The sequence below is a fragment of the Eschrichtius robustus genome, chromosome 12, assembly GCF_028021215.1.
Source record: "Eschrichtius robustus isolate mEscRob2 chromosome 12, mEscRob2.pri, whole genome shotgun sequence".
Lineage (NCBI taxonomy): Eukaryota > Metazoa > Chordata > Mammalia > Artiodactyla > Eschrichtiidae > Eschrichtius > Eschrichtius robustus.
In genome coordinates, this window is record NC_090835.1 from 34,206,956 (window position 1) to 34,225,406 (window position 18,451).

Here is an 18,451-nt window from a genome sequence, read left to right on the forward strand (position 1 = left end):
TACAGCTCACAGATATTGCTGGGCTGTTCATTTATTCAGTTAGTTCACAGCCACTGAGCACTCTATGCTGGCGCACTTCCACCTCCTGGGGTATGCACAGTGCTGAACAAAAGAGACCAGGTTCCTGCAGAAATGAACAAGCGACGACACATGCAGACAATTCCAGGTGCTGGCTGGACTTCAAGGCCTCTACAGTGAGGCGATCTAATAGGAAAGAATGGCAGTGTGGAGCAACCCCTTCAGCCAAGGTGGTCAAAGGTGCCCCTGAGAGGGAACAGAGATCCGAGCACAAGGGTGAGATGTCAGCCATGCCATCGTCTGCAGAAAAAGCCCAGCAAGCGCAGAGGCTCTGAGGATGGACAGGAGCAGAAAGAAGGTATGTGGGACAGCCATGGTAAGCAGGGCCCCAGTGGGAAGCTATATTTGGAAAGGTGAGCAGGGGCCCCACCATGCTCTTGCAATCTACAATAAGGTGCTTGCATCCTCTTCTGAGTGGGATAGGACACCATCTCAGGGTTTGGGGTGGAAAACTTATCTCTTGTTCTAAAGAGATCACGCTAATCTCAGTAGGTATTATGGCTCTAGGCAGGCAAGAGGGGAATAGGAAGACCAGTAAGAGATTTGGCAAACACCATGACCAAAGATTTTATACCTTATTTATATCTAATTTAATTAATTTCATATTGTGAAATGCTTTTCCTTTTTCCATGGCTATGTGAGTAGGAGAGATTGATAGTTTAAACCAACCAAGGCTTGCTCCTGGAGTTTAGAGTTGCGTCAATTCCCCATGAGCTACTTGGCTGACAATGGGAAAGAAGTGGTTTCCCAAGGAGAAATTAGGATATTGTTTTAATAGAAAAAGGTGAATGAATATTGAACAAAAAGATAAACTAGGGGTATGTTACATTAGGATAGATAGAGATACTACTCTTAAGGAGCTTATGGTGTTAAAAAAAAAGCTTTAATGCCAAAGAGCATGGACTGTGTCTAGCTTGTTAATGGCTGTAGCTCCAGCACCTAGAAGGTCTTCAATAAAAATGATGGAAGAATTAGAAGACTAGGAAATTACAAAAAAAATACATATATATCAAAAAAGTGTTCATAATTCCATAGTCCAAAGATAATCTTACTCTTAAAATGTTGGGATCATACCTTCTTTTTTTTTCTTCCTATGTAAAGGTGCTTATAGTTATTTATACTTGGCAATATAATGTTTACTCATACTTTTTACCTTGCTTTTATTTTTCCACTTAATATTATACCATATACATATCTCAAGTGATGAAAATCACTTGAAAACACAATATTTAACAACCGTGTAACATTCAATCGTAAGGATTTTGTGTAATTTATTCAAACAATATTTGACTAAGAGGTATTTAGTTTGTTTCTAAAGTTTCGCTATGATAAATAATGCTGCAAAGAACACATACCTACTAAATCTGTGTGTGTGTGTGTTTAAGAAATGATGAGTAATAGGTATACTTTTTTGTGAGCACTCACAGTCTTGCCTTCACCGTGAATTCTAAGGTTTTCGCTGTTTGATTTACTTTGCTTGTGAGGATAATGGATAGAGAAAAGAATTGGAAGAAGAGGAAAGAGCTAAATTAATTTTTTAAAAATTTAACTTCTGTAAAAATTAACCTAAAAAAAAGACAAGTGGCTACTCAAGAGGGAAAGTTGGGAAGAGCTGGCTGAAGAATGGAGACGTTGGTTTTTAGAGAAGACTTGGGTGTGAGCAGCTAAGGTGATGCATAAGACTTTAGAAGATGGATGCCCAAAGAGGATTCATAGTTTTGTCGCGTATTGCATAGTACAATTTCCCCTTTGCCATCTCTCCAAAAGGCTTCAAAAAAGCAACACACTACAACTCAGTGTTTCTGGAGTTGAGCTTATTTTTCTTTTGGAAGCCTGAATTTGACTGGGGATGAGTAAAAGATGAGAAATCACCCTCTCTGGACCCACCGTTTTTAGTCTGATTTCAGTTTGGTATTGCAGGAAGGGTGAAGAAGGGTCTCCCGCTGGCAGAAAATAGAAGTGTGTTGTGTGCTCTTTTGATAAAAACTCTTAACATTTTGGGAAAGCAAACGTCCATGTGAATTTCTTTCCAGGCATTCTGGTGTGGAGGATGGATTTTATTGACGGGTGGCAAACTCTAAACTAGGGCATCGTTTGTTTCTTGTAGGTCTCGCTCATCCTGGTTTGGGCCAAGATCAAGAAGGAATGTCGAGAACATATTATGGCTTCCATAGTTGATCTGAACCTGGACTGCACTGCCTTACATACTTGGGTTCAACTATTTTTACTTCCTGGGGACAGTCTGGATGGTTTTGGTAAGAAGAACCACATCAAGGCAGCTTTGCAGAGACTTTTCCAAGAATACAATACAGATATATTCTACCTACTGTGCCCACAGTAAGGATGGAGGAGGAGGGCTATGGGGAAAGTCTCTACCTGCTCTTCCAAGAGCTCAGGAACATCTTATCCCGAGCGTGCTCGTGATGAGGAATACAGCACATGCTCTGAAACAAAGGGAGCCACAGAGGTATCCTGAAAGAGTTTGCCGTGACTTGTTTTTCTATCATTTCCATCACCTGCTCTCTGGGAAACCCCAACACACCCCAAAAGCCCAATGACACCCACATATCCTCCTGTTTCGGGAAAAGGCCAAGCAAGACAATATGCTCCATTTTGCTGCCTAGGACGTCTGAGTCATTAGACCTTTTTCTAAAGTAAAACCCAACTAGCAATGTATGCCCCCTTCTAATCTGAAACAGCTTCATCTCAAGGCTTCCACTTGAGACAAAATGCTTTGGTGCTCCTGGAGCTCTTAGCCAGGACTGTTCTTCCTGAGACTGCTTCTGAGCCTTGCTTGCCACTAAGTGCTTCTTGTAAAATATGGTAAATGTAGGGCCTCAGAAATGCTTTCCTTGGGGGAGGGAAGAAAAAAGTGTTGTGCAAGATAGACAGCTGAGCACACATAATGATTGCCATATGTCAAAGGATTTCAAGCCTTTAAAATGGACTTGGGCAGTACTTTGCTAAGTGTTCCCATAAAACAATGGCTTTTATAGGTTTCTGAGGTCTTAGCAATGGAAAACGGATTCCTGATCTTTCTGTATCTTGTTTAGTTTTACCATTCCTTTGTTTCAAGGACTTGGGGACTATCTCCCTTTGGCACCAAGCAGAATCTGATCTGGATCATCCAGTAATGGTCCGTGAGTTACAAGGAAGCATTTTTCTCATGATATTCCCAGTTTTAGTTAGCCTTTAAAATGTAGAGAAAATTGCCCTTTTATGTAAACCTTAGGGCCCTGGGAGAAAGACTGATGAAAATTCATGAGCAAATGAACCGTTTATCTGGCTTCCCATGTCTCTTTTCTCCTTCAGTGGGAAAATGAAGTGATTAATTTGACAATAAGGCAAAAATCCTTAGGTAGGGGGAATGTACATAAATTAATAACTTCCTTTGTATCTAATTCTTAATCCTGGAAAATTCCTCATGAAGGCTTCCCCACAATCTAAAATGTCTCAGTTGGCTTCTGTATCTTAGAAAGAAGCAAAGGTTCCTTCAGTGGCCCCAAGGAAGAGGTTTAAGTTCTTCAGATCGGGGAAACTGGGCACACGGAGTGCCTCCAAGCTCTCTCCATATACCTCTTTGCACATTGTAAAGTGCTGCTTTCCACCTAACAAAGACTAAGACAGTTTTTGTGTGTGTAAAGGAGAATCGACAAAGTCCTTGTTCTCCTGAAACTTATGTCCTGGACTCAGAGACAGAAATCAGAAAGTAGACAAGTCAGATCTCTATCTCCTTTATTAAGTGCTATTAAGGAGATAAACAGAAGGTTGTGTAAAAGGGTGATTAAAGGGTGAAGTGGAGTGGTCAGTGAAGGTCCCTTCCAGAAGCCATACTGAACTGACACCTGAAAAATGAGTTAGCCATGGGAGCAAACTCTAGATAATATTAAAGGATTCAAGGTACCTGAGCCCAGAATGGATCTTTGTGTCTGAGATTTGGAAAATCAGATGCCAATAATGGAAATTTGCATCATGAGAGGTGTCAAAATTATGAGTTTGCATAAGGAAGCAAAGGCATAGCACAAAAATACCATTTAAAATTGTCCCCTCTTATACAGATCTCTCTGTTAAACCTCAGCTCCTGTCCCAACCCAATGGGTCAACATCATTGTTGGTCTGTCTCATGTTGATTGTGTAATGTAAACACTGGACAACATAAAGCAAATACAAGGCAAATTGACTGCAAAATGAAATTTCAAACTTTGCAACGGATGCAAAATTTCTTGAAGTCCTGGGAAGTTGAAGAATCAAGTTAGCTATACCCAAAGCCGTGGACCAAGGAGGATTGGGCAGAGTTAAACCAAAAGAGAAAATCAACCACATTGAGGATGTAATTGGAGCTTTAAATGAGAATGATTTGAATATCAAACAGTAAGAGAAATCAGAAAATTTGTAAAACCCTTGAATAATTTTGAAAGGCAGAGATAGACACTTTATGACAGTGTTACACAAGTTCAAGAAAAGTTGAATTTTTCTATTATACAATTCCGTCAGAACAACTGAAAAAAAAATACTCAATTCATATTATATATTTTCTAAGAGGGTGGAGTTTTAATCTTGCCCTCTATTTTGATCTATTTTGTTAAACATGAAATAAAATAAGCTTCTTTTCATGATTGCTATCTTTGTTTCAAAGCCTCAAGTAACTGTTTTTTTACAGTTTATTTTCCAAATTTAGTCCCCATTTTTGATGGATTTATGTTAAGTAGTATTTTTCCAGCACCAATTATCTTCAGATAATGAAGACCTCCTGTGCACACAGTTAGGAATGTGCTGTCTCTGCATATTAAGATGACAGCTCTGAGTCACTCACCAATGCCCGAGTACCTTGAGTTACTTCTTGAAGAAGGAGATGACTTTCCTAAATATTCATATTCTCCTCTGATCCTTCACCCTGTGTGAGGAGCTGTCTGGGAAAGGAAGAAAGCTGGGTCTAAGATCCACTGGCTTCAGCCAAGTGAGTTAATCCGCCATAGTCCAACCAGCAAAGGAAAGCACTTACCCCCAAGGGAGGGATATTTCTGCTTAGCAAGAGCTTTCAGAAACTACATTTAAAATGTCCTTGTCCTAGGAATTTTCAGATGTCTGCATAACATTGTAAAGACTTCTCAGATAGAATATATGCCCCATTCAGGAATGACAAGTATGATACAAGTACTTGAAATTCCTTCCCACACTGCCTTTGAGAATGTCTGTGGATACCTCTTCAGAACCTTCCACAGGCAGAGCCAAGAGCTTAGAACATGATGTCCAAGAGACTTGAGACCATATCCAGGTTTCTCTCCTTCCTACTTGTGTGATCTTGGACGAATAGACTCACCATCTCATTTATCTCAGCTATGAAGCTGGGCACAGCAACACTAACCCCCTTATAAGGCAGACATAAGAATTAAGGTGGACAGTGCATAGAGTGCTTAGCATTCTGCCTGGTCGGGGTAAGTTCACAATACATGTTCTCTAGTGGTAGTAAAGCAACAATACCTGGAAAGAAGTTACACCTGATAATTCTAAACTCACTATCACATTTTGAAAAGTGAAGGTATAAAACCCCTGTAAGGATTTTGTGCTCACAGTAGCTCCTTCTCAGCTTATATTGCAGACCATGGAGCACGTTATGTACCAAAGCAATGCATTTCAACTTTATCCCATAGGTTAGAAAAGCCTTGGAAAAGTTTTCATTAATGGTAAAAAAAAAAAAAAAAAAGGAACTAATTATAATAATAAGATTAGCTAACATTTACTGAATGCTTATTATATCCCAGACACTGTTTATAGCATTTCACAGATAATAATTCATTTAATTCTCACACAACCCTATGAAGCAGGGACTATTATCATTCCCTATTTTACATATGAGAAACTGAGAAACAGAGGTTAAATGGAAGAGCCAGGATTTGAACTAAGAAAGTATGATTTCAGAGACAGTGATTGTAACCATTAGTATCCCACGGGAGTGTCATCATTGTTTTTGCATTTAGAAGGGCCAAATTGGAAGGCAAGGACATGGATTTGGCTACTGAAAGAGTCCAGAGAGACATGAGGAAAACATGATCCAGACTTTGATAGTAGATGATCAGGATTTCAAACACCTGGCTGCAAGCAGAAATGAAACATTACTTGGTGCATGAGAGGACCTGAGGTGGGTGATAAGAAAGAAGATTTAAGAAGTTACTTTCTGTCTTGGTTGACCAGTTGGCTGAACAGAAAAGACTTACAAAGAAGTAGATCTGGGATAAGAGAAAAGAGGATACAAAGTTCAGTTATGGACAGCACACAAGAGGTCTGAAATTCTTGGAAACATCCACAGAGAACCGTGGAAGCATTTTGTAACCCAGACAGATTCCAGAAATTTAAGAGAGGAAGCAACATAGTTTACCATTAAAAAAACAATCAAGACAACCCAGAGATTGTGAGAAAATATTTGCAAATGATGTATCTGAGAAGGGATTTGTATCCAGGATATATAAAGTACTGCTACAATTCAACAACAAAAAGAAAAATAGTACAATTTAAAAAATGAGCAAAGGATCTGAATACACATTTCTCCAAAGAAAATATACAAATGGCCAATAAACACATGAAAAGATGCTCAACATCATTAGCCATCAGGGAACTGCAAATCAAAGCCACCATGAGATACTATTTCACATCTACTAGAATGGCTACAATAATAATAAAAAAAGATAATAATAAGTATTGGCAAGGATATGGAGAAATTGGATTACTCATACAATGCTGGTGGGAATGCAAAATAGTGCAGCCACTTTGAAAAACAGTTTGGCAGTCCCTCAAAATGTTAAATGTGGTGTTACTATATGATCTAGCAATTCCACTCGTAAGTATCTACCCAAGGAAAATGAAAATATATGTCCACACAAAAACTATATACAAATGTCCATAGCAGCACTGTTCATAATAGCCAAAATGCAGAAAAGACCCAAATGTCCATGAACAGATGAATAAATAAATGTGGCCAAGTCACATTTGGAATATTATTCACCAATAAAAAGGAAAGAAGTACTGACACAGGCTATGACATTAATGAACCTCAGAAACTTTATGCTAGGTGAAAGAAGCCAGACACAAAAGATCACATATGATTCCATTTATATGAGATAATCAGAACAGACAAATCTATAGAGACAAAAAGTAGACTAGTGGGTGCCTAGGGATGGGGTCAGAAAGAGGAGAAAATGGAAGTGACTGCTAATGAGTCTGGGATTTCCTTTGGGGTGATTTGATTGTAGTGATGATTGCACAACACTGTGAATATACAAAAAACTATTGAACTGTATACTTCAAATGGGTGAATTGTATAGTATGTGAATTATATTTCAATGAAGTTGTTTACAAAAATTAATTGGGTCCAACAATAGAACTAAATACAGCATCTACATCTCCAACTGAATTATGGTGTTTAGACTTAGAAGTTTAATTGACACATCAAGGGCAAATTTTATTTCATCTTTTTTCCCCCTTTCTCTATTATCACCTACCACCAATGTTTCATTTTCAGCAATGGGTATGCTGAGTTCTACCCTAGAGTTTTTCCAAATAAATTCTTTAAAAGATTCATGAATGATACGTATGATTATAGAAAAAGCTCCAACTCTTGTAAGTTGCTGGCAACCAGAAAGCAAATAAGTCAAATTAATTTTAAACTGGCAACTTCAAATATTTACAAAGTCCGTCTAATTCCCATCGTGTCTGAAAGTGGTGTTCTGAAGGACTTACTGAATCATGATTGCATAATGGACCCAAGTGTTAGGTTACTGGTAACTGGAAAGGACTCAACTCGAATTAACTCTAAACCCATAATCTTATGAGTTTACAAACAAAGGTTGCACTTTAATTCTGGTGTGTTTAGACATTTTCTTCCGAAGGCCTTGTCCTTTCAAGAATAGCAGCACCTTTCACCTTCCCCACACCAGCTGATTTTCTATCATCAGATCTTAGAATAATTTCATTCTTTCTAAAACCAAAAGCAGTTCTAGTTCCAAACTGCAATTCATTAGGGGAGGTTCCATGGTGTTTGTCAGGCTTTGTGCCACTTGCTTTCACCCAAATGGGTTTCATATGCTTCCATGGGGCAATGGTCTGCATTCACTTAAGATGTCTACCACATGGTTGGGAATTTTTATTTGAGATTTGAAAAGGGAGCAATGAAAGGTTCAGACAAGGCCCTCTCAGCTTGTACTTGTGTCTGTGGGTAGCCTGGATGGGAAGCACAAGAGCTGGTTCTGGTTGTTAGTAAAATTCATTTTGATTGTATAAGATCTATACCATGACTCTGAATAACGAATGATATTAGTGTGTGCTTCCTGTGTGCCAGGAACCATCTTTACACTTGACCTACATGAAAACATTTACTCCCAATAATTATCTTGTAAGGAGGCCTTTTATTTCCCTGTTTACAGGTGAGAAGATTACATTTCAGACAGGTTAAGAAACTGACTCAAAGCTACCCAGTTTACTATCTTTCTATTCACCCATCAAGCCATCTTATATTTTTATGCACTTTGAAGTAAGTTGGTGATATCAGTGCGCCTCCAGTGAAAAAAATAAGCAAAGTGACACAACTTGACCTGTCTTCTCTGAGGAAAATGGATCCAGGGGTAGGAGGTGGGCAGTGAAGAGCAGCACAGAGACCTCTGAGTAGGCTACTTCATTTGTTCTATGAAGAGAGTCTCATGGCTTGTACTAAGGTTAGTGGTAAAGATAAAATATTGTTGAAAGGTTTTGAGTATGCTTTGAAGGGATAGTCAACAGGACTTCCTGGGGGATTGGAAGAGAGGAGTCAAAGGTGGTTCACAAGCATTTGGACTATGCCACTGGGCCGTGGTGGTGGGGACAGTGAGGCTGTTTACCAAGATGAGAAAAGAGGGAGTAGCAGGACTTGAGGATAAAATACAGAGATCTATTTGGGGCATATCAAGGTTGAGATGCCTCTACTACATCCAAGTGGGATGTAAAATTAAAATAGAACAGTCTGTAGGTTAAGCTATACAAATACCATTTTTTGTCAAGTTTACAGCCAGTACAAAATGACTCAATCACAGAGAGCCTATCGTAAGTAGTAATGGCTGAGAACTACCAACATTAGAGGTAAGGTATAATTTAGGATAGAATGGTATAAAGTTGTGGACAAAACAAAAGAGTTAAAATTACCATTAATAGTATTAAAACAGAAGAAAGTAGCGGAGATCAATGCAGCATAGGATAAGATGGTAGCTTTGCTTTTAGAAAATTGGTTCAAATAGTTGATGGCATATTATATAGTAATATTATTTCTAAGTAGCTTAGTAGTAGTATTATTACCAGAATGAGTATGCGGTATTAACATAATAGTAAAACTAATTAAAATAGTAGTAACTAATAATTATTGAAATCACCACATCTTGTGCAATTAGAAGCATTTCTCATTTAGATATGTCTCATTTAAACCTCAGGACAATACTGTGAGTTGGGTTCTGTGATTAGCTCCATCATATAGTTGAGAAACTTGAGACTTACAACTACCAGGTACTTAGAGCAAAATTACGTAAGGATTAAGCTGTGAAGCTGTGACTCAAACTTATGTTTGACTCTGTCTGACTTCAAAGATCGTGCCTTATGTAATAGTCATGTATTCCTCTCGGTAGCGTCAGAGTAGTATGTTAAATGCGACATACTGTAGTTACAGCAACACTAAAACTAAAAATAATACTAATGAAAGCTAAAATAATATATGATACTCATATAAAACTACAAATTACAAATATTAGGACTCTCATGATATGTGTGGTCTTTCAGAATTCTGTTTTATTACTGTGTTAAACCAAAATGCATTATGGTATATCAATTCTGTGAATACTTACTATTTAAGTGTCAGACTGGTTGTGTACTTCTGCTAAAATTATAGATACCACACACTAGTTATTGTAGTGGCAGAATTGCTTCCAAGTCGGAAGCCAGTGTGACATGGCTTAGCAATAATATCATAACAATGCTAAAATTACAGGACTATCATGTGGAGTAGTGCAGCAAAGGGATTACTTTCAATATCAGAGCTGGCATAGAACCCACGTGATTCCTAAGTGTGTTGGGCAAATTGCAAGCTTTTAGTGATGTGAAATGAGGAAGTCACAGACCATAGTCCTGCCTTTGAGGAGCAGTGATGCTTCTTTAACTATTTCACTGAAAACTTGCAGTCGCAATGGTGGTTTTCTAGGCATAGGATATAGTACTGTATAGACCACTGGGCTCCCTATTAGCACTTTTGCTGTTTCGACTAAAACTGCAGGCTGCACTAGCACGGTAGCTGTATTGTTCTCATAACTAGAAGCAAGGTAGGACTACAAACAAGGGAGGGCAGCGTTATTGTTAGAAAAAGTACAATATGTAGAGTGTAATTGTGTTATTGCGACTGAAATGATAGTAGAGTGGTCTTTGGTGCACCATACTGTGGAATAATAATATTGCCAAATTTTCTGTTAAGACAGTACATGGGATAATACAGTAGCAATGCTGGTGCCGGCATGACTGACAGTGTAATTGACAAGTAACGTTGACAAGGTGGCAAAGTAAATAGGGCTTTGTCCATCACTGCCTGTGCGACTTGGTCAAGTCCTGTAATCTCTGAACCTCACACCTGTCGTCTCCAACATGCCCCTTCTCATGGCTTGTGTGCACTCTTACTGTGAGGATTATGTGACATAATTATTGTGAAGTGCTTTTCACAGTCAGCACTCAATAAATGCTCCCCTCTCTACCCCAAGTTTATTGCTATAGCTTGGAGAGTATGTGATAGCATAATGCAATAGCACATTCAAGGACAATATAGAGTTACTGATAAATATAAGAAGAGTATGACTGTAATTTAGGACTCTTCTTGATGCTACAGTTAGTAGTGCATATCATGTCGCTGTGACAATATCTTACTGAAAAGGTGCCACTCAAATATTTATCTCTAATCACTGGTTTACTGTTAGCCATTAAGAGCCAGGGTAATTACAATATGGTGTCATTTGGTACAGGATTTTGTGGTAGGATTTTTGTTAACAAGATTCTTGGTAGCCTAACATCATGGGATATAGCAGTATGACACACAATATTATAGTTTAGGGCCACACAGTACAGCATAGGCTGAGGGAAGTAACTGCTTTAAGACAGCCAATGCTGGCAGCAGCAATGTGATTTTATGTTTCACTTTATTGCATTTAATTGTGGGGACAGAAATGATACTGTACTGTACTGTGCTGAACTACATTATGTCAGCCTACACCCTCACCTTACAATTCGAGTAGCAGTAATGCTAGCACTCTATAGTGAGCTATGCTCTTTATTTATGTTTGTAGTTACATGCATATAAAGGCATTAGATTATACTAGGGTACTTACAGTGTCTCAAACAGTACTAGTTTGTGTGATGTTAAAGTAAAAATCGTGTGGTCATATTTGTACTGTAGAAGCTCCCATACTGTTAGTGCTGACACAATTCTAGCATGCATGCCTGTAAGTTGCAAGGATATTCCTAATTTATCACGTAATGAGAGCCTTAAGAATTGTCACCCGCAATCTTCTAAATCAAGGGGTTGACCAACATGGCCCATGTGTCAAATCTGGCCCCCTGTCTACAGTTTTCAGGCTAAGAGTGGTGTTTACATTTTTAAATACTTGAATAAACCTCTAAATAATATTTTGCAACATGTGAAAATATATGAAATTCAAACTTCAGTGCACTTAAAGAAAGTTTTAATGGAACACAGGGGCTCTCGTGCTACGGTGGCCGAGTTCAATAGTTGCAACAGAGGCAGATGACACGGCCCACAATGTCTAAAATATTCACTCTGGCCCTTTATAGAAAAAGCTTGCTGACTCTTGGTTTAAACCATCCTGCATTACCTATAATGTGCATATGAGTAGGAAGGACTGTATTTTGAATATACTACAGATATAGCCACAGTGTCATATTATTCTGCTGTTTCTAACCATATTATACAAAAATATCACTATAATCTACTATTGTATATTGCCTTCAGTGTATCCAAATGCTGCTGAATTAGAGTATCCTAAACTAGAAAGTATTGCCATCCTGACTTCCTACCTATCCAAGGGGACCGGGGTCTGCTGCCATGTGGGACTATAGTACATTGTACTGATACATATGCATATGGTATATAGTATTGTAATGGTTAAGGAGGAAAGGTGTGGCATAAGGCCCTGCCTCTTACTGGCTCTAGCAATTTGGGTAACTTGCTTATTGAGCCTCAGTTTCCTCATCAGTGAAATGGGAATAGTAGCAGATGTAGGAAATGATGACGGAAAGTCCTCTGCATAGTAACTTGTAAATAGAAGGTTTTGATAAATGGTATCATGGGGGTGGTTTATTTATTCATTAAGCAAACACTTCCTGGGTGTCACTGAAGTTGAGGAGCAATTCTCAGCATCGGGAATCCAGAAGTGAACAAGACATTTGAGCTCCCTCCCACAGGTGTGGGGAGGGGAGACTGAGAGTGAATGGGAAAATGCCAGCGTCCCATGAGTACCTTGCTCTGAAGCAAACAGCAGGCAGTGACTGAGGATTCCCAGGTGTTCAGTGGCAGACTGCTGAGGCCTGGAGGACAAGAAGGACCCCATCATCTGAGTATTTTAACATATGATATACCTGGATTGCTACTGAATTGAATCTGTACTTTAGTATCTTACACTATGTAAAGAATTCCTAGCCTCGGTGGAGCAAGCGTGCACAATTTAGATGCCACGTGGGGATCCAGAAGGTCCGTGGCATCTATTTGTAAAGACAAAAGCTGATCGATTGTTAAAGGATTAGAGCAGGGTTTCTCAACTTTAGCTCTATTGAAATGCTTGGCTAAATAATTCTTTGTTGTGTGGTCTGTCCCGGGATTTGGAGGATGTTTAACAGCATCCCTGGCCTCTACCCACTAGATGCCAGTAGCACCTCCTCTTGTCTCAAATTGTGACAACCAAAAAATGTTTCCAGATAGTGCCAAATGTTCCCGAGTGGGCAAAGTTGCCCAGGATTTGTAATCACTGGATTCGGGGAAATGATGCCTGCAAAGTCCCCAGCAGGAATTACAGCTGCTACAAGCTGGATATATAAGACAAAGTCACATGAGTAGAAATGCCCCCAACAGGCTCCCCAGCATATATGTGCCAATTAGAGGCATCTTCACAAAGCTCCCAAACTGCAGACACTGCAAATGGCCCTCAAGGGTCTGCTAAATTATAACGACCTCTAATATTGATAGTAATAAAACTGTGTTCTTCTGCCTATGATTTTAATATTTTACTAAACTATACAGTCTCTTATAACAAGAGAAGTATTATCCCCTGTAGTGCTGTACTGCTCATAATTTGAATAATAATGCTACAGTTCCTTATTTTAAAACCACTTCAGACATTAAATAGTAGTTTTTACCACTGCCATTACTATCTTATTTTAGTGTCCTATGTCGTCTTAATCCAATCAATGTATAGCATATGGAGTTGCCCTGTTGTTAATTTTAGGACAGATAAAGGTATCACACCTTTATTCTTGTCTATGCTGTGTTTTATTAATCTACCTTCAATAAATATTGCAATTGTTCTATATTTTTATGAATTTTCACATATATGAAAGCTTTCTACATTTTAGGAAGACTATTGCTAGATTGCTACACTATGATTAGCTCTAGGTGCCTTCTGAATCTGTTACCAATTATATTAAATGTCAAAGCTTATAATTTTAATAACTAATTGTGCCATATAATGCTATGTTAAACTGTATCACTTTATAGTTTATCTTAATTATAAGCAGCAAACCAAACATTTTAATAAAATGCTGTGATAGGATACCTTTGGATAGGATTGGCATCAATCATTAATACTGCAAATAGAAGTCTTCAAAAATTAGCAATGGCAGGATAATAGAGAATATGGTATTACTCCTTGCTCTCTGCAGTAACGCGGATACTCCCACATGGCACTATACCACAGGGGTATGTATACACAATCACCCCCTACGTTGGTAGCACAACTCTTACTACTACTATCTCTTGCTTACTTGCTTAAATGTTTATTGAGGGTCTGCTCTGAGCCGGATACTCTACTCTTCTCTCCTTGGAGATGAGAATATAGCAGTGAGAAAATAAAAAAACAGCAAACAAAATCCTTGCCTTCTTGGTGTTTATATTCACCTGGGGAGAGACAAACAATAAACAAATCCAATGGTGATAACTGCTATGGCAGAATACCAAGCAGGGAAGAGAGAAGGGTGGAGGGGTGTGGAAGTTACAACTGCAAACAAGGAGGTCAGGGTGGACTGCCAAAGAAGGAAGGACCTGAAGCAGGTAAGGGAGGAAGGCATGCAGATATCTGGGGGAAAAAGTATCTCACAAAGAAGGAACAGCAAGTGAAAAGGCCCTGAGGCAGGTGCCCACTTAGCATGCTTGAGGAGCAGGAAGACCTTGTGGGTTGGAGGAATAGTAATTTAAAGAAGTATAACAATGTAGTATGGTTATTCCTATAAATGCTGGAATCATTTTAGTATAAAGTAGTATCACATCAGTTTTTCTAAAATATCAACAGGATAATGCGGCCTTTTTTTAAAGAGTTTAAGTTGATTTCTCCACATGACTTTTAGATGTCTGTCCTCTAAAGAAAAGCATTCTCATTTCTACCTAGGCATAGAAATTATTCCACTTGGAATGGTTATTTGGTAGTCATGATCCAATGGAAGATGTTTTCTTTGGTTCAGAAATTTAGAAATGCTTACAGGTCTGGGTAGTTTCATATTCTGTTATGTATAAGACCGAATTTCATCTCTTGTTTATGGGGAGAGCCAGAAGCCATATTCTCAAGCAATAAGGTTGAGAGTCATTTGTAGTCATTGTTCTTTTTTCCTCCTTCAAGTCTTCTCAGAACAAATTCCTAGGATTTATGACTTTATTTCTATTCCCAAATAGTTCAACACTTTAATATCATGGAAGCTTGTGTTCTCATCCAAATTATGATTTCTACTGAAGTTCTGTTCAACAAAATTCAGAGCTCTGTGTAATAAATTCTTCTGATGTAGATGATATTTTGATTTACTTCTGTAAATATTTTTATAACTGAGAGTGGAGCATCTAAACAGTTGTTAAATACTTGTCTAGAATCTGCTTTAGAGTGAAGTCTCTGCCAACAACCATCCTTTCTTGCTGTCTGGAATGGGTGACATTTTCATGTAGTTTCCATTCTGTATTCTCAGCAGTAAAATGATAATAAAACCCAAACCAGGAGATTATGATTTTAATATACTTTATTTAAAAAGTACACAGTTTTAAATTGGTTTCAATGGGTTTCAAGCAGAAGGGACACTGCCCACTTGCAGTCCCGTTTCTGATGAAGGATGATAATAACGTAGCAAACTCACATTTGCATAACTGGCAAAGTAAAAAGATAACTTTTTTGTCAACATATCTCTAAGAGTTTATATCACGCACAGTTTAATATCATGAGATGCTGATGGTTGGACTACATTTCATGTCTCCTATGTCGCACCATATTTTGGCTCACAGTTTATCCATACTTTAGCATGCCAAGAGAACATCTCCATCAGTGTCACCTTGAGAAGAGCATCAAAAGCAGAGGGAGCAGGATAAGGACCATCTTGGCCTGGAGATTCAGCGCACCCCCACACTCCCTCGCATTCTCCTACAGGGAAAGGCAGGGTTGGTTAGAGCCGAGGTGGATCCCAAGATGCCTTAAACTTCCCAAGGTATGTGGAGTCCCCAGATCCCTCCCTGCTCTCCAGGGTATGAACAAAATCATTTGGAACCTAGATAATGCCAGGAAATGGACTTGTCTACATTTCATCACGTTAGTAATGAGAATCTCTGGTTTCACTTGTCAATGCATAAAGTATTCAAAACGACTCTTTGTATACTATTATGCAGAACATTCAAGAGGCAAAGGGCTGTTTGTTGGTAGAGAAGTCTCTTGTGATTATTTTATAAAAGCAAAATACTGACCTTCTTAGTAAAAGATCACATCTCAGGGGGCTGATCATTTCAGATACTTGGCTATGGAAGGTTTTGTGTGTGTCTTCTTTTTAATTTGGGGGAAGGGAGGCTCTGTTTTACAAAACTCAAATCATATTATTTATTCCTTTCTGTACCGTGATTTTTATCTACTAATTGATGGAAATTTCTCTATCTCCATTGTTCTGGGTCTATTTTATTCAGTTCTTCTTTTTTGTTATTGATGGTCATTCATCTTCTCATCTGTTCTCTACTGCTACAAAGAGTGCTGAATATAGGTCCTTAGCAAACAATGATACTTGCTCCTGCCCTGGCCTTAGGTAAAGATGCCCAGGAGTGACAGTGCAGAGCTAAAGAGTATTTTTGCTTTTGATGGCTATTGCTAGATATTTCATTGGTACCTGTATTTTCTGATCACCCAGTAAATTGTATATTTCATGTCCTCGGTTTATTTTTATACGTAGTTGTTTGACTTATCAATTTAAAGAGCTCTTTATGCTTTGATTTATAAATATTTTTTCAAGTTCTATAAATTGGATACTGACTTAGTTATGTTTTTCCATCAAAAAGTTATAATTTTTATATAGTTAAATAAATCTGTTTTTCTTCTATAACTCTTTGGTCTTGGATAAGAAGGTCTCTCCAATCCCTAGAATTTCTTTTTTATTTATTTATTTTTAAAATTGTATTGAAGTATAATTGATTTACAATGTTGTGTAAATTTCTGTTGTACAGCAAAATGATTCAGATACATATATATTATATATATAATATATTTTATACATTATATATATTATATATAATATACATAATATATTATATATATAATATATATATATTTTTCCATTTTCTTTTCCATTATGGTTCATCTCAGGATATTGAATATAGTTCCCTGTGCTATACAGTAGGACCTTGTTATTTATCTATTCTAGACATAATAGTTTGCATCTGTTAATCCCAAACTCCCAATCCTTCCCCCACACCCTTAGCAACCACAAGTCTGTCTCTACATCTGTGTCTGTTTCCGTTTCATAGATATGTTCATTTGTGTCGTATTTTAGATTCCACTTATACTTGATAGGTTCCACATATAAATGATATCATATGGTATTTGTCTTTCTCTTTCTGATTTACTTTGCTTAGTATGATAACCTCTGGGTTCATCCATGTTGCTGCAAATGGCATTATTTCATTCTTTTTTATGGCTGAGTAATATTCCATTATATATATACACCACATTGTCTTTATCCATTCATCTGCTGATGGACATTTAGGTTATTTCTATGTCTTGGCTATTGTAAATAGTGCTGCTATGAACATAGGGTTGCATGTATCTTTTTGAATTATAGTTTTACCTGGATATATGCCCAGGAGTGAGATTGCTGGATCATATGGCAACTCTATTTTTACTTTTATCAGGAACCTCTGTACTGTTTTCCATAGTGGCTGCACCAATTTATATTCCCACCAACAGTGTAGGAGGGTTCCCTTTTCTCCACACCCTCTCCAGCATTTGTTATTCGTAGACTTTTTGATGGTGGCCATTCTGACTGGTGTGAGGTGGTACCTCATTGTAGTTTTGGTTTTCATTTCTCTAATAATTAGTGATGACGAGCATCTTTTCATGTGCCTATTGGCCATCTGTATTTCTTCTTTGGAGAAATGTCTATTTAGGTTTTCTGCCCATTTTTCAACTGGGCTGTTTGATTTTTGTTATTGAGTTGTATGAGTTGTTTGTATATTTTGGAAATTAAGCCCTTTCAGTTGCATCATTTGCAAATATCTTCTCCCAGCCTGTAGGATGCCCTTTTGTTTTGTTTATGGTTTCCTTTGCTGTATAAAAGCTTATAAGTTTGATTAGGTCCCATTTTTTTTTTAAACATCTTTATTGGAGTATAATTGCTTTACAATCGTGTTTTAGTTTCTGCTGTATAACAAAGTGAATCAGCTCTATGTATACATGTATCCCCATATCCCCTCCCTCTTGTGTTTCCCTCCCACCCTCCCTATCCCACCCCTCTAGGTGGTCACAAAGCACCGAGCTGATCTCCCTGTGCTATGCAGCTGCTTCCCACTAGTTATTTATTTTACATTTGGTCGTGTATATATGTCCATGCCACTCTCTCACTTCTTCCCAGCTTACCCTTCCCCCTCCCTGTGTCCTCAAGTCCATTCTCTATGTCTGTGTCTTTATTCCTGTCCTGCCCCTAGGTTCTTCAGAACCTTTTTTCTTTTTTTTTTTAGATTCCATATATATGTGTTAGCATACAGTATTTGTTTATCTTGCTTTTATTTCTGTTGCCTTGGGAGACTGACCTAAGAAAACACTGGTACAATTTATGTCAGAGAATGTCTTGCCTATGTTCTCTTCCA

General features: G+C 38.1%; 1 protein-coding gene across 1 annotated transcript in view; it reads right to left on the reverse strand.

Moving 5' to 3' along the window:
- Positions 1-15,640: 15,640 nt before the first annotated feature.
- Positions 15,641-18,451, reverse strand: part of CACNA2D3 (calcium voltage-gated channel auxiliary subunit alpha2delta 3) — a 789,028-nt gene continuing 786,217 nt past the window's right edge. Inside the window, exon 38 of the mRNA XM_068557675.1 lies at positions 15,641-15,752. Within this exon, the coding sequence (XP_068413776.1) occupies positions 15,660-15,752 (93 nt within the window). The 3' untranslated portion in view covers positions 15,641-15,659. The remainder of the gene's footprint in view (positions 15,753-18,451) is intronic.